General features: G+C 46.3%; 1 protein-coding gene across 3 annotated transcripts in view; it reads left to right on the top strand.

Moving 5' to 3' along the window:
- The first annotated feature begins 443 nt into the window (after positions 1-443).
- PXMP4 (peroxisomal membrane protein 4) overlaps positions 444-16,127 on the top strand; it is a 150,047-nt gene continuing 134,363 nt past the window's right edge. For 2 of the 3 annotated variants that reach the window (XR_011304424.1, XM_069652147.1), the window contains exon 1: positions 444-577. Coding sequence is in view for 2 of the 3 variants with exons in the window: in XM_069652147.1 (XP_069508248.1) it covers positions 465-577 (113 nt within the window). In the remaining variant the exon portion in view is untranslated. Of the gene's footprint in view, positions 687-16,127 lie in introns of all 3 variants that reach the window. The other variant, XM_069652148.1, reaches the window with a different exon arrangement.

The following is a 16,127-nucleotide window of genomic DNA, read 5'->3' as shown; positions in this document are numbered from 1 at the left end:
GTAGTGCTGGACTGCCTATGTTATGGATGTGCACGAATATTTATAGGCTGTTAATGGTATACTTAAGCCCCTGGGACCATGTTGGTGAATGTTCAGATTACACTTTTGTGTTTCGTTCTGACATTAACGTTTTAATATATCTTTGCTCCTGGTGTTTCTTTCTCACATTAACGTTTTAATATATCTTTACTCCTGGCAGTTTCAGCAAAAAAGTCGAATGTAAAATCAAAGTCTCCATGGCTTGACCTAAAATTTGTGTAAGGCGACCTTCTCCTTAATTCCCTTTACTTCACTTTCAAAATTAGTGACAGCAAAGAGGAGCGCCACTTCTGGCTGCATAGGGAAGTTAGGTGATCGATGGCAGTATAGAACTCGTTTACAATTTACAGTCTGGCTGCCAGTACTAGGATGCGCGCGCAACTTAATAATAGTCAGACCCGGAAGTGGTTTGTAGAGAAGCAGCAATGACGGGCCGGCGACTATGGACCTCTGTCCTGTACACGCTGAACATGCTGCTGCAGCAAAAGAAATACCGGGCGGCGCTGGCTGTGCTGAAAGGCTTCCGAAACGGAGCAGTGTGAGGAGGGGAGGAAAGGGGAGGAGAGACATAACGCGGAAATGTAACCGTAGGAAACAAAGCGCCCCTGCATCAGCACTGTGACCCTAAGAATGCACCTACCCCTTCGGTATTAACAGCGCACCCCAAATAATGAATCTGCTTCAGCTCATTTTCTACAACTCCCCAGCTCTGTGTAATGTTCTTCATGCCCCAAAAGTACAAAGGGCAGCTCCACGACCAACATGCTCGCCTGCACAGCACGTCCCTCTTTCACTCCGATAACGGCACAACATCTCTCGAGCATTGTACACAGAGAATGCCCCACCCACTGGTGTAGATGGCACGTGGTTTACGTCCCTGGCATTACCTCGCATGTACGACCCTGGCATTACCTAGCATGTATGAGTCCAGTTGGTCCTGTTTTGCTTTTGCTATGATATGATATGATATGGCATTTATTGTCTGGCGCTTTACACCATTCTACCTTGAGTCGCTGCATGTACCTGTATATGTTTCACCAGCTAGCACGGGGTTTGTATGTGTAGGTATTATAAGGTGGCCCAAAATGTCCTGTTCGCTGTTTCGGAAACCTTCCCTGAATTTAATTTCCTGGGGTGTGAGGTTGTTTAATGGGCGGATTGAGTCCACAGCTGTTGTGTGTAAATAGAGTGCAGTCTTGGCAGGTCGGAAGGAACAAATAAGCTGAATGCCCTTCGAAAACAAGCTGACTGCCAACCTAATAATCGGAAAAAAACAGCACAGACCTACAATTCTGTATAATTGTGTTTGTCTGACATTTAGTATCTATTGTTTCCATTTATTGGATATATGGTATTTAAAAGTACATCATTGGCATCTCTGGTCCGTTGCCCAACTGGTTCTTGGCGAGTCACACTCCTTTGGTCCTCAGTTTCTTGAGTCCGTCGCTCCACTGGTCCTTGGCACCCTTGCATAGTTGCCAGGTAAATCTTGCATAGTTGCCAGGTAACTCTACGTCATGTGTGGCAATGTGCGCCAGTCTGGCCATTTCACATTGAATGCTGGACTGCCATGTTTGTCCTTCCTGTGATGGGCATTGGACTACAAGTACCAGAATGCAAGTGAAAATCTATGACTGGCTCATGGTATCATGCCATGCACTGCCCATTTTGCAGTTATGTTCTTGTGAGTTGCTCCTCTGATCTGTCATGCCTCTGGTCTTTGCCTCCCTGGTGAATCATTCTCCTCTGGTCAGTCACTGTTCTAGTCCTTGTTGGGTCACTGTGCTCTGGTTCCCAGTTCATCTGGTTCATTGGACCTCTGGTCACTGGCTCCCTTGTGAGTTTGGTTTTTGTTCCATCGTTTTTCTGGGGTTAAGCATGTGATGCTTGGTTGGCTTTGTCAGTTGCTAGTTGATGGCTTACATACATCTACATTCTACCGTTATCCCATGTAAGACTGAGCACTGCCATGCTTGCCAACGTGTCTCATTCCATTTGGGAAAGGCTTTTTCAGTCCCTTTTTGCATTCTGGGACTTGCAGTCCAGTATTTCCACATTATACATCCTGAACTAAAAGTACTAGATTACAAAGTGGAAGCGAGGGCTGGACTAGTTGCTTGATTGGGGCATGTTGGTATGTATGCAGTGCTACGATTGGTGTGTTTGAAGAGTCAGTGGGCAGTCAAAAGGGAGGTCCTGGGAGACGGACTAGAAACTACAAGTCCTGCGTTTTTTTAAATCATTGCTTATGGTCACCCGATTTAGCAGGAGCTAGCCTAAAATTGCATATGGCATAAAAAGGCATTGAGCTAAGCAAATAAATGTGACCAACTGTGATGTTGCCAAAGTGAAAAAAGTTGCCCCCAGTTATTAGGTTGTCTGTTGTGCAAGATATGGTAACAGTAAGCACTGAAAGTCGTTCTATATCCCATCCTAGCCAACAACACCCCCAAAGAAACAACATCGGTTGCACAATGGAATGCACAGCACACCACCAGAAGGCACATGTTCACACATTTTCCCATATAGTACACTAGCTCACCACAGATACCCAAACTCGATCCTCCCCATTCCTCAGAGTCCACCCCTTCAGAAATCACACAATTTGCGTTACTGACCTTGAGCGCACATTATCAAGACAACTCGCAAAATAAATAAAACGTAAACACCACAGAGAGACCCATCTTCTCATGTCTCCACACATCAACATTGTTACAAAAGCAACCTTGTTCCTGCTCCTACGTTAGCCCATACCCCAATTCCTGACATTCCAAGAAACAGTGAAAATGGTAGACTGTGTAATACAAGACCTAGTGTAACTGAGCATAGCAAAGAGGTTCACTCATTCTCCTGCGGGGCAGTAGTCTGGACAGCTCAGGTACTTTGGTGACTGATAGAAAAAGGGGAGTAAATTAATGTTGTCTATGCGAAAGCCAGTGCTCTTTACTAGAAGAGATTCAATTATTTTCCCAAGATCACACACTTTGGTTAAACAGTGAAGCTAGAATTTTGACCCACTGTACAGTTTAGGCACTTGAACACAACTTTTATGCTGCACTTGGCACAAATATTTAAATGTTGCACCTCAAGGCCTATGTTAATACTGCCTCACAGAGAGAGCTCTAAAGTTTCCCATGGCCATGTTTGAGAAAGCCATCCAGCCCTGTTTTTGCTTGGAATTTTAAGACCTTTCTTAAATTACAAGTAGGGGAAAACAACTTCTAACCCCTAAATCCATAGGGAAAGAACAGGACAGGATGGTCTTCTCCCACATGGCATGGTAACTTGAGCGCTCTGATAATTTTATTTGCAAAATATATATGTTAAAGCAACTTTGCAATATGTCGATTCTTGGAGAAACATGCAGAGCCAAAGGATTATTGGATTGGCTTTATTTTTCACTTAAGGGATGGAAACTAAAAGTTCCAGAATGCAAAATAATGCTAGCCTGAATTATATTTTATTTTTACACTACTGTATTTTCTTTACTTTGAGAATGGCTAATAAACGTTTTGCAGCAACATAACTTGGCTAAATAATGATTATCATAAACACCTGACTTGCTGTTGTTCAATACAGAACAATCAATTTTGTTGCGAGAGTAGGCACGGTTGGGTTTACAACGATCTCCGTCTCCCGCTTGTGTCTGGACAGGAACCCGTGGCTGCAGATCGCAAAATATATCTGTTTTAAACTTGATCACTACAGGCAGCTAAATAGGGCACAAAAAGTCTTAAACTTGATTTTAATTGGTTGCCCACAGGATTGACTTGGATGTCCACTACTACTTAAGCATCTACTGGTTTTGCAGGTGTGTTATTGATTCAGCTCAACATGGTTTTGGTCAACTTTTTGCAACATCTGCCAATTGTGACATGGACCATGGACAACCGCCACTTCTTCTCCAGATTGACAATTCCAGATGGTGGTGTGCCTATTTTGAGGTTAACAGCGTAACCAACATGAACCGAATTAGAAGAACTTTTAATCCATGGTAACATGGACAAGTGGAAGCTGAAAAGTATAACGCTGTCCTGAATGAATCTCTCAAACATTCTGAGAAGATATACGACTCCAATGACACTGAATCCTTAGATGCATAACCCAGTCTTGCAAAAAAGAAGAAGCTGAAAATTAATAGAGGACTTCAGTGGGTAATGTGGCAGCACTGAGGGTATCACCATGAGAACATAGCTATAGAGTAACTCTGTTCTTAAAAACATTTGGTAAACTAAAACAATCCCTTCTTTGCATGTCAGTGTAGCTGACAGCATGACTAACCTTTCAAAGCTAGCATTCTTTTTGCACATGTTTAGGCATTTGGCATTGATGTGGCACCTAGTGGGTAGGTAACGTTCTTTAAGGGCCTTTCAGATGCAAATGTCCAATCTGTGCCTAAGCATATGCGTAAGCGGGAAGCACCCGGGAGCTAAATAAAGGAGCAATTGCATGTTGTAAAGAGCCACCAGCGGCCCAGTGTAGAATAATCTATGCAATGTGTAATGGGCTTAATTGCAATGTAAACAAGCCCAATTGCACACGCACAGATGCGTACAAAAACCACAACAAGCAACCCTAAAATGTTGTTATAAGCGACTTTGGGCAAAAACAATAATTAAGTCACTTATAATAAGTGGACTGGCAACACTGATGGGGTGGCTACATTACTTCATTTATCGACTGAGCCGCATGACCAGCTGGGTGGAGTCACTTGGCATCAGGGGGCTTTTCGGTCATGGGTGCAAGGCATAAATTAGTTTTTAAAAATGGATTAGCAGAGTTTGCTAATTTAAAATGTTCTTGATTAGTAAACAAAACCATTTGATTACAAATATTAGTACCCCCATTGCTAATGTTACCAGAAGTTATTTGTAACCAAGAAATAAAGTGAGCAACAATACAGCAGTTTTATGTATCGCTGAAATAAGATGAACATTCTTCAAAATTCTGCTAGACCTGCAGGTCGAGTAACTTTGTTTACCTGCTTGACCTAAGAAAAATGCACTTGACCCATAGCAACGAATGCCAACAAATGTAAATGTGCTTTCTGTAAAATGTCACCACAAACCCATATTATTTGTGGCACACTGTGGCCACCCAGTGGTCATCCATGCAAAGCAAAAATTATTTGATGTTTACTTTAAACAAATTAAATGTAAAATTAAAGTTTCAAACGCCCCCGGCAAATGGTACTCGCCCTTCATAAAATCTACTTGACTATGCCAGTGGGCGCAAAAGACTTTGCCAGCCCTGGATGGGTGTCTGTAAAAGGTTAGCTACACGAATGGACACAAACAAATAGATATGATTAAAAAAAAGTCACTGTAAACAGTTTGGCCAGTTCTCTCCTGCAGGTGCTAAAATATAATGCAGTCATTCATAGATCAAAGGAGCGAGGGGTCTAAATTCAGTGTATGGTATTGCAGTGTATCTGTAGATGTAGAGTCTGGATGGGACTATTGATCAATACTTTGCATAAACATCTAGTTAGCTTTATGTATTCATTATGTAAGAGGAAAGAATGTAAGACTACACAGAGTGGATGGAGTAGCCGGCATAGAACTGGGCAAACTAAGTGGAATGTTAGTTACATCCATCTCACTTTCAGGGTAGCTGGTATCGGGCAACATGGTGATAAAATGGAATGTCAATGAATAAGGGATTAGCGCATGGATTAAGCACCAGTTCAGGGTTAAAAAATGCTGGGAGCTATTTAGCTCCTGCTCCAACCCCAGGAGAGCCCGGTTAGCTTAAAACCAATAGTTAGCAGGAGCTACTTTTAGCTTCCCACATCAATTGGTGCCTTATAAATATGCATATGACATTAACTTTGAGTATTTGGGAATGTAAATAAAGAAGAATTAGGACACATTTAAATATTATGGCTCATATATAAATGGCAAATAGTCAATGTGATTAGATTTGCATTGCGCAGTGTATTCTCTCCTGGTTCCCCAGAGGTAGCTCCTGCCTTCTGGTTGATTCCGAATAGCAGGAGCTGGTTTTATTTCCTGCTCACTGAGTCTTAATTTTTAACTCTTTAGTTGAACAGATGTTTGCAATAAGCAGGTCACAGAACCAGGATTGCTATCAAGAGCATTTGTCTGTGTCATTATGTACATTTTCAAAAGTGTTTGCTTGGCAATATGATGCATCTACCCAAACGAAATGAAATATAGTCTACAATATGAGATTTAGATATACTAAACTTTACTGTAAAGCTTGAAGACAATGCAGTGCTTTGCAGAAGCAAAACTGTAATTATGTATTATCGAACAACATAATGGAATGGAATTGCTGACTCTAAATATTCTTTTAAGAAGTTAACATATACTGGTTTTTGCCAGACAGGATATACCTCCCTGCTAGAGCGGTCCTCTGGCTCCAACTCTCCACAGGTCAAACGTTTCTCCAAGCAGAGAGTGGGAGGTAGATCCCATTCCTCCCTTTGGAACAGCCACCATGCCCCCCTCAAACATGAGCCGGCTCTTTTTAAGTTCCGTAAACATCTTAAGACTTTCCTCTTCTCCTCGTCCTTACCCCTCCCGTACTAAAGTCCCTCTGCCGCTTCGACTGGGGCCTGGTCCCTTCTGATTTATACAGGGGCCAGACCCACCAGACCTCCCAGCATCCCTTGCCAGCAATTGCTCTCGGGCACCCTTCCCCAGACTAGCACACCCTGTCCATCGCACTCATCTTCCCTTCCCCCTCTTTCCCCTGGCACTTGGCGTCTTGGCCCCCGCCCCCCCTACACTTACCTCCTCTGTCTTGCACTTCCACAGTAGTATTGTCACAAGGCCAATATAACTGTGTTTTATTTGTAGTTTTCGTTTCCTTTGTCCCCTCCTCCCGGACCCCAATTTGTGTTGTGGCGCCTGGAAACACGTGTGTATAGGTGCCATACAAATACATAAATTAAAATATAGTTATCTCAATAAAAGTATCACTCCCATTACTTCTGGTTTGCAATTATTTGAACAAGGGGGGAAAAACGTGCCTACCACTTCCACACAGGCCTTTGGCACTTAAGAGTGGAGGAGAACATTACTGGTGCACCCTCTCTCCTTTAGCCCTTGCAGTGAACAGAGAAAAGAGGGTGGAGAGAGCCATGAGGGCAAGAGGGGAATGCGGGGCGAGCTGTGCTTTCAATGAACAGGCTAACTTAAATAGCTGTATTTGCCCAAGTGTAAATTTAATTATCAAACCTACAGAATTGTATAGCAAATTGCAATGCAACACTGCTTTGAGTATGCCTTGCTGTGCCAAAGTATTATGGCAAAGCATTTGCTCTCCAAACAGTGTTGTAATTAGGGTTGCCGCCTTTTTTGTTTCAAGCAAAAACTGTACTTGATGTCCCACCCTTGAAAGGAAAAAGTGAGGTAAGAACCTGTAGCAGAGATCCAGCTGCAGTTTTCACACAAGTCTTGGGCACATTAACTCACTAGGCCAATGTCCCAAAAGGGTCCGTTAGAAAAGGTGAGAGTGATTATTTCCCCATTTTATAAAGCGCACACCAATAACAGAACGTTTAGTTGCAATTTTAAAATTATTTTTGCCATTATTGCCCAACTGAATTAATTCTTTAGGTGCAAGAACGTTTACAAAGTGATTTAGGCACATCTAACATTCAGCTGTCTCTGTCCAATCCGTACCAACATTTTAGAGGCTTGGACTAGGCATAGTATCTTTCCAGATAATGTTTTCCACCAGTCCTATTATTTTTCTCAGATGAGATGTGGTTGAGCCTTGGTCCCTCCTGTGTGAATGATTATTCCCCCTTCGTTCTAGCCTTTCATAGAAACTGGCATCTCATGAAATCTTCCCATTTTGTCTTCGTTGTTGTATTTGGTAAGCAGATCATAGTGTGTTATAGACCTCTCACTGCCTTACACACTAGTGAAGTTTAATTTTACCAATGGAAATGCAGATCTATATGTAACGGGATTTGAAGTTTTGTGTGGGCCTGAAGGCCATGAATGCTGAAGTCACAAGTCATGCTTGAAATTGATTAGTTTAATTGATCTACAGAGCGGGGACTACGTTCCAAGAAAGCTTTAAGCATTTATAAGAGGCCGCACAACATGTCTGACGGCTCCCACCCAGCCTGTTCATTAAAATGCTGTTTTCATTCTGCGACTTGTAGTTTTGATTTGACCAAATGTACATACTGCAAATCATCAAATGCAAATTGACATTGGACAAACCGACCACTAGTAGCGGTGGGAGAGCCAGAGATTTCACGGGGAGGGCCTAGACAGAGCAGAGCTAAAGGGGTTCTGGCCTGGCTCTTAAGGCCAAGCACATGTCAAGCCAGCAACTCGCCATGCCCGTACTTTAAGTCCATAACAATGGTAGTGAATGGTACACAAATATCAAGTAACATAACATATACATGCCATCATGCTTCATTCTGTTCAGAAGATGGCAGTCCAGTCCTATTTTTTTGTTTACATTCAGAGACGTTTAGTCCTAAATACCATAAAATAAACAATGTATAGAATAAAATCAGAATCGCAATCTTGTGTATAATTGCAATTCGCATCCAATCAAGCAGTTCAAAACTGAAAAGATAAAAAAGGAATTCATTAAGTACTTTTTCCTTATTGCTAATACTGACCACAAATAGGTCAATAATGTCCAAGTCACCAGGGGAGTATCGGCAATAAGAATAAAAAGCCTTGCAGGCTTACATCGATGAAAACATAATTTCCGTAACAAAAGTACCATAGTGAATTTACGTACCGAGTCCTGCCTCGGGCAAAAGAGCAACGGGTGTACCAGATCATCCAGACCATTATTACACAATTCATGTGTGGCATTCTCAAGATCGCCCAAAGGCCAGAATGCTGTAACAGATTTTAAATTGAAAGGAAATGGGTTAAAACTGGCGCTGTTTGATAAAACAGCGCTCACTTAAAAAGTTAGTACAAAAGAAATTATTTTGGGGGAGAATTCAAAGACAACAAGCAGTTGGGACATATCGGGAGTTAGCAGATTTCCTTACTTCCAATTATTCCCTCTCCACGCTCGGTCCGGTCCGAAGTCTATTTTGGTGTACATTTAGCTCACTCTTATTTGATAACACAGGGTTAGTAAACAGAGAACCGCCATTAATCATATTAGCCAATTTCTTGACATGGGCAAACCAAGAAATGGCAAGAATATGATTCCTAGAATTCAACAGCCAATTCCTAATTTGTTGAGAGAGCAGCTTTGAGATTTCCCCAAATACGTAGTCGGAGGTAAAAAGGCTCCAATTTAAACTCCTGCTCCAGGTATTTGAGCCCTAGTTATTGATGAGCAAAATTGACAGCAGACTGAGGCACGCCCCAACAGATGCTTCAAAAATCTGTTTTCGCTAACTTGTAATACCGACAGGTTACCACATCCCCAGAGGCCCATACCATATTTGGCACTGTCAATAGCTTTGGTGTTAAAGATTTTTAATATGATATCAATAGGGGAAGATCTATAGAATTTGGCAAATTGATGAATTCCACCAATAGCCTGCACCATACCGTTCGCTCATCTGGTACAGTGATCTTTGCAAGACAGGGTAGTATAAAAAGTCATAACTATATAGTCAAAGGAGTGAACAGCATTTATTTTGATCCCATTTGCAAAAAAGAGCAAGAGGATCATACCCACCAGGTAGTAAAAGGGGGCTCACTGTGGCCGTTTGGAGCAATGGTGTCTGTGTGTCCCTGGATGTGGCGCGTTACCTATGAGCGCCCCAGGAGAGGGGCCGGGAGGAGGACAGGCTGCCCCGTGCATTACACTAATCTTTCTTTGGACTTCCTGACAAGAAAGGGGAAACTCCAAGACAAATTGAAAAAATCGATCCAGGAAGTGGTGCGTAACCTGCTCGGTGAAGATAAGTCATGGAGAGGTAATGATCGACAGGGCACATCGAGCAATCAACGGGGGGCGTGGTCCACATTCTGTCCTGGTCAGGTTTCGCGAATCCGAAAAATCGAGTCCTGGATAAAGCGAGAAGAGAATTATGGGGCAGAAGATTTCCAAGCTATATCACGCTTTGCTCTGTCCAGAAAATGCCTGTGCGCACACCCGTTGGTTAAGAGAAAAAGGGGTGAGATACAGATGGGGATACCCCTTTTTGATCTCCTTCGAAAATGAGGGATTGAAATACAGTCTAGTGACAGAGGAGGACATTCAGAGAGCCTCTGCAGAACTGTTGTGGGAGGAGGGCTCACATCAACAGGAGGATGACTAGTGGCAGAAGGGCCTTCCCAGGAGGGAGAAGAGCATCAATAGGAGAGCTCCGGGTCACAAAAATTCAAAACAAACACCCCCTCACAGAGAAGTAGAAGAATAAGGGAAACCCGTTCTGGTTGAGGGTGTACTTCAGTAGGCGAGAGGGAGTAGTAATTGGTCTGCTTTTATAGAGTACAACAGGGACTATGAGGAGGTTTGGTGAATTTGCAGGTTTAAGAGTTAACCTGATCTGAAGACTTCGCAAGGAGTAACAAAAATAACTCATTTGGACCATGGCTGAAGGCACAGCCTGCCTTACAGCTTCCGCCAGTGAAGGAAGGCCAGGATTTCCAAAGAGGGAAGCAAGATTTCTCCCCACCCTAAACATCTCCCAGGGAACAGAGGGAGAAACGGAATCCAGAGGACCCGCCAGAAGCTCCAGAACTGGTATCCAGTCAGCACACAGCATGCCCAGCTAGGCTCTGCAAGCCAGCTTCCTAGGTGGGAAGTGCCAGAGAGTCTCTGAACCAAACCAAGGACATGGGCGTTGCATGCAACACTCTCCTCAGCTTTGGGCTGTCCGCCTTAAAGGACGACGCAAGCCCAGTGAAGAAGCTAGGAGTACATCGGCGAGCATCAACCACCGTACGCCTTAAAGGACACTTTCGAGCCACTTGAACTGCAACCGTCTGCACCGCTGACTGATGTCACGCCGCAGTCGCAAAATCGTCCGAGACGCCTCGATCAGAGCTTCAGACCCACCAACTGGCAGTGAGACGACGATTCCTGATTCTGAGCCGCTGTGTAGGCCAGCCTGCAGCAGTCTGTCCAGCCTCGCTTGCCGATCTGCCTGATTCCCACAGCTGTCTCCCATCTTGAACTCTGGGAGGAAGGATAGCTCGGGGGCAACGCGTTGGTCTTTGAAGCAAGACAACTCAGCACAACACAGGTTCGAATCCCGATCCCGCGCTTAGAAACCACTTGCTGGTATTAAGCACGTTATGAAATAAATAAAACTGTTGCAGAAGCTGCAGTGCCCTAATACAGACTCAACCTTGTCGAGCACCACAAACTTCTACAAGCACAAGATATGTCTCTGAAGGCCTCTTGAGACATTTTACGACCCATTGCTCCCTTTGTGCTGAAACTAAGTATCCTTGAACTACTGCGATTAATTGCTTTACTTTACCAACCACACTCCTGTCAGTATCCAGAGTGCATCTGCATTTGTGTTTCTGTGAAAAATCGAACCTAGGTGTGCTTTCCAGTTTAATGATCTGTGCATCTACAGTGTGCTCTTTGATTTTTGTCTGCTTGACCGCCTGGTGAGATTCTACTTTGCATAGTGCTTCCATACCCCTCCACTCTCTTGCCTCCGTCTGCCCTCATGGTGCTCTCCCTCTCCCCTATCTATTCTAATTGCTTCTCTATCACGTATTCCCACTCTCTCACAAAGTTGGAAGGAAGACATTTAAAAAGGCACTCCTGGTTCCAACCCCGGTCTGCCCATTGCATACACCTACATCAATGCTTCCTCCAGACAGACTATCAGACATTCTTTTTGCTGTTCCGTACTCTGTCTTATGGACACTGCATATGGTTTCTGTCCTCTCCCTTTTCTCTTCCTCTCCCATTACTGGTGGCACCTGATGGGACCTTGACCTTGACGTCCTTGCTCTTACTGACACGTTGTTCAAGACCAGCTCTGTCACTGCTTTTGACATTCTCTTCCTGAGGGTTACAAGATCCTGTCCAATCCCTGGCCTCCCGGTGTGGCGTTGGAGTGGCTCTGATTTTCCCTGAGTGGGATATCCTTCCTCCATTATCCGTACTCATCCTTTGAAAGCCTAGTCTGCAGGCTTTCTGTCTTGCCTACCTTCTCTCTTACTCTTGCTACCATCTACAGGCCCCCCAGACCAACATCTCTCTTCCTCTCAGAATGGGCGGACCTGTCCTCCTCGCTTCTTGCCTCCACCCCCAAACCTATCTTCCTTGGGGACATTAACATCCATCTTGACTCTCTGTATGTGGCTACTGTACTCTTTCATGACCTCTCAACACTCTTTCCCCTCACTATCTTTCCCTCTGGCCCAACCCACTCTGCCAGACACACCTTGGATGCTCTCCTCCCAACAGACATCCCACTCTCCAACCCTCTTACTACCCCTCTCTCCTGGTCTGACCACTCTCTCCTCTCTTCCCACCTTGACCTCCCCTGATGATGCCTCCGCCAGCACTGCCAGTCTCCTTTTCCTTCATTCGACTGATGAAGTCTGTCTCAATTGCTGCATTTGCCCCACCCCCATCTCTCCTCACCACTCTTCTTTGGACTCTCATTCTGACTTGCTTCTAGCTAACCAGCATCTTTCTATCTCAACACCCTGGACATCCTTATCCCGTCATGAGGATCCGCATGAAGCCTGCCTCCAAATGCAACTCCTGGTATGATTCCGACTTGGCAGCTTTAAAACGCAAGTGCAAGACTGCAGAGTGGAAGTGGCAGGCATTTAGCTCATCCTCTTATGAACTGGCCTGCTGCCTACTCTAAAGTCAATACCGTCTCACCATCTGCTACAAGAAGAGAGCTCATGTCCAAGCCTGCATCTCTGGAGCCACCAATAACACGGCTGAGCTCTTTAAAATCTGCAAGGAACTTGCCAATCCTACTACAGTCTCCTCCTCCCTCCCAGGCCCTATGCACTAACCGCCCACTTCTCCTCCAAAACTCATCCTGTCCTCTGTCATCTGCTCCCACGCCAGCCCTTCTCTTGCTTCCCTTGCCCCCCCCAATACTCTCCTCCTCTCCCATTGCACCAGACGACATCTCTAGAGTTGTCCGCTCTATGATTCTCTTGCTATAATAGGAGGATTTGGCTTGGATAACGGCGGCCTTGAAATGTTTCACTGCCTGTTTATACAAGGATAGTGTGGCTGGTGTGGGCTGTTTCTGCCAAGCGCGTTCTTTGGCTCTCCTCCGATGTCTACAGGTGAGAATGTCATTGGTGAACCAATGGTGTGAGAGGGTTTCGGGCTTAACAAACTTGGTGGTGATGGGAGCTAGGTCATTCATAATGATACCTGCAGTATAACGGAGCTCTGCTGAACCTGTGCTGGATGGGGCCCTGAATTGCCCCTAGCCATGAAGCATTTTGATGTCTGGGCACTGCCAGTATAACGGTAGACCCGGTCACTCAGGGGAGCGGGGTCCCAACCAGAACAGAGGACAGTGCTGTGCGGGGAGCCGAGGATTCATTCAGCCTAGTAGCAGTCTGTCCCGCATTGGGCTGCCGAGCCACTGCAGCTTCTGGAGCGGCGCTGTTGCACCGTAGCCAGGAAGCCGACTGAAGGAAGAAAGGAGGCCCAGCAGGTGACAAACCTGGGCACCCCAGTCGTTAAGGCTTGCTTAAGGAGGGGGGCTGGTGTCCCACATTGTTGGAGCAGGCCGGAGCAGTGTGGGGGACGTTGGCCCCGGTGGAAGCGGGAGAAGAGTGCCTCCTCCCCCTCCACCCCCGCTCCCATGCGGTGCTGGGCAGCCCCTTATTAGCTCAGTGAGGCCCTTGCGAGCCAGGCTGTGGAACACCCATCAGTCCCCTTGCAGAAGACGTGAGACGTGGCCCGGGGGAACCAGTGGAGGGCTCCCCCTTGTGTCTGAGTACAATACTGTGGCTGACTGGCGTCCTCCCTCCCTCTGGGGGTGGGAGTTAAGTGTTTAAGGGCTGCGGTTCAAGAACTGGGCTTCAAAGGTCTTGTGGAGCATCGGGCTGCAACCAGGCAGTAAGGAGTTGGCCTGGTTGTGCTGGGGCCCCTGCGGAGCACCCCCTCCCCCCTGGCTGCAGTGAGTGTCCGTCTTCCTATGCAGGGGGGGTGAGCAGGGAGCTGTGTCGCCCATTCCCTACAGGACTGGGAGCGGAGACCCTGAAGGCTGGTCCGCTGAGGGGGCCAGCGAGGTGTGGCTGGACTCTGTGAGGGCTGGTGGCCAGAAGAAGGTGCAGGGGCGGCGCTGGTCTCTGGAGAGTGTGGAGCAATATTGGTTATTGGAGGATACTGCTTCCACCTGTATGTCGCCCCGCAAAAGCAACTACGATCCTTAACCTCACTGTGGGCCCCCATGTCAAAGCCTGGTGACACGGGTAGGGCTGGTAAGCAGCAGGTAGAACAATCTCTGCAGCGGCGATGGCGGGTACGGGAGCTCCCCCCCCCCCCACCCTCACAGATATCTGACCTCCTGGAGTGCAGCTCCAGAGGTCCATAGACGTTCTCTCTGAGGATGTAAAGCAGATTAACACGATGGGAGATGCAGTCCATCCATTCCCTGCAGGAGGCATTGTACATCTGCAGGGTGATCTTGCCGGAGCTAAATGGGGGATGGAGGGTCTCCTCTCCACGATTGAAGATCTCGAGAACATGCACAGGCGAGAGAACCTCAGAATCGGGGGGCCTGGAGGAGGTGACGGAAGGAGCGGACTTGTGGGGGCCTGGGTTATCTGCTTCTTCAAGGATACCTTTCCCAGCGTTTCTACAGATCCCGTTGTCCTTGATAGGGTCCATCGGATCGGGCCCCTGAGTAGTAACCCGTAGGGCCAGCCTAGAGACATCCTTGGGAAATTTCAGGCATTCATTGTCAAGGAGGAGGAAGCTTTTCGTTTTTCAGGACCTGGCAGCCCTAACGTTTCAGAAGCGTCTAGCATTTCGGCCAATTACAGGGGAACTTGGCCAAGAACGGATTCGATACTGTTGGATTCTTCCCCGTTTGGCCTCCTGTTCACATGGGAGGGGAATCAATGTCAATGTCAATGCACCATGCCAGAGGAGGCAGCCCAGGTCCTGGGGCTCTCGTTGGGGAAGCCCAAGGAGGACGAGGTTCGGAAGAGATGGAGGAGTGCAGGGCAAGTACCATCAGGTTGAATATGGATCCCCTGCAGAAAGGATTATGTGAGTGTGGGGTCGCTACGCGTTGTTTTCATGCTTCCATGTGGCTTTTGATCTTGGGTGCTGGGGTGGAATTGGGGGGGTGGGGGGGCTCTGGTCCGGGGAAGGAGGAGGCAGGCTTGTCCGTGTGGGGAGGATGGTCCCTGACAAAGCATATCTTCTTCTACATGCCTGGGTATAGTCTATGTCTGGTTCATGTGTTTGTTCATGTTGTCTGTTTGGCAAGATGGAGGAGGCATGGGAGCACTGAGGTCATGGGGGTGGGGGAGGGAGGGGTACACGTTTCTTGGAAGTGGGTCTCAGCTGGGGCAGGCCGGGGCAGCCTCATGGGTGCTTTGTTAATCTCATGGGCCCAATGAAATTGCAGTGTTTGACCCATAACATGAGGGGGTTAAACTCCCCCAGGAAATGTAACCTACTGTTGCATAGGTTAAAACAGCAGATTGATATAGTTTTTTCTTCAAGAGACTCACCTGAGTAGGGCATATGTGGGCATGCTACGGACGAGGGAGTTTCCACAGCAGTTCTTTTCCACACACTGTCTCAAGAAGCGCAGAATTGGTGTTCTTGTGAGGAAGAACATCCCACTTCAAGTTGAAAAGATAAAACTGTGTGGAGAAGGGCGACGTCTCTTTATAGCAGGTCACCTTAGCATCTATTTATCGGCCGAATTCTGGGCAGAATTACTTCCCCCTGGCAATCCTAGGTGATCTTGTGGCATTTTCCATGGACCATATTGTATTGGGGGCAGTTTTAACATTTCCCATGTACCCCAATTTGGATGAGCCTGAAAGGGATTACTGGGGAGCGTTACGGCCCACTAATGTGTTTCTCAGGCAGCATCGGTCTGGCATGGATTCATATGCGAACCCTCCCTCCTGCCCCTCTGTGGCTCTTCTTGGTCATATTGCCACTTAACGTACTACCAAATCTGAAGATGCCCG

Source organism: Ambystoma mexicanum, chromosome 3p, assembly GCF_040938575.1.
Source record: "Ambystoma mexicanum isolate Mex_15411 chromosome 3p, UKY_AmexF1_1, whole genome shotgun sequence".
Classification (NCBI taxonomy): Eukaryota; Metazoa; Chordata; class Amphibia; order Caudata; family Ambystomatidae; genus Ambystoma; species Ambystoma mexicanum.
This window is presented reverse-complemented; position numbering and strand designations above follow the sequence as displayed.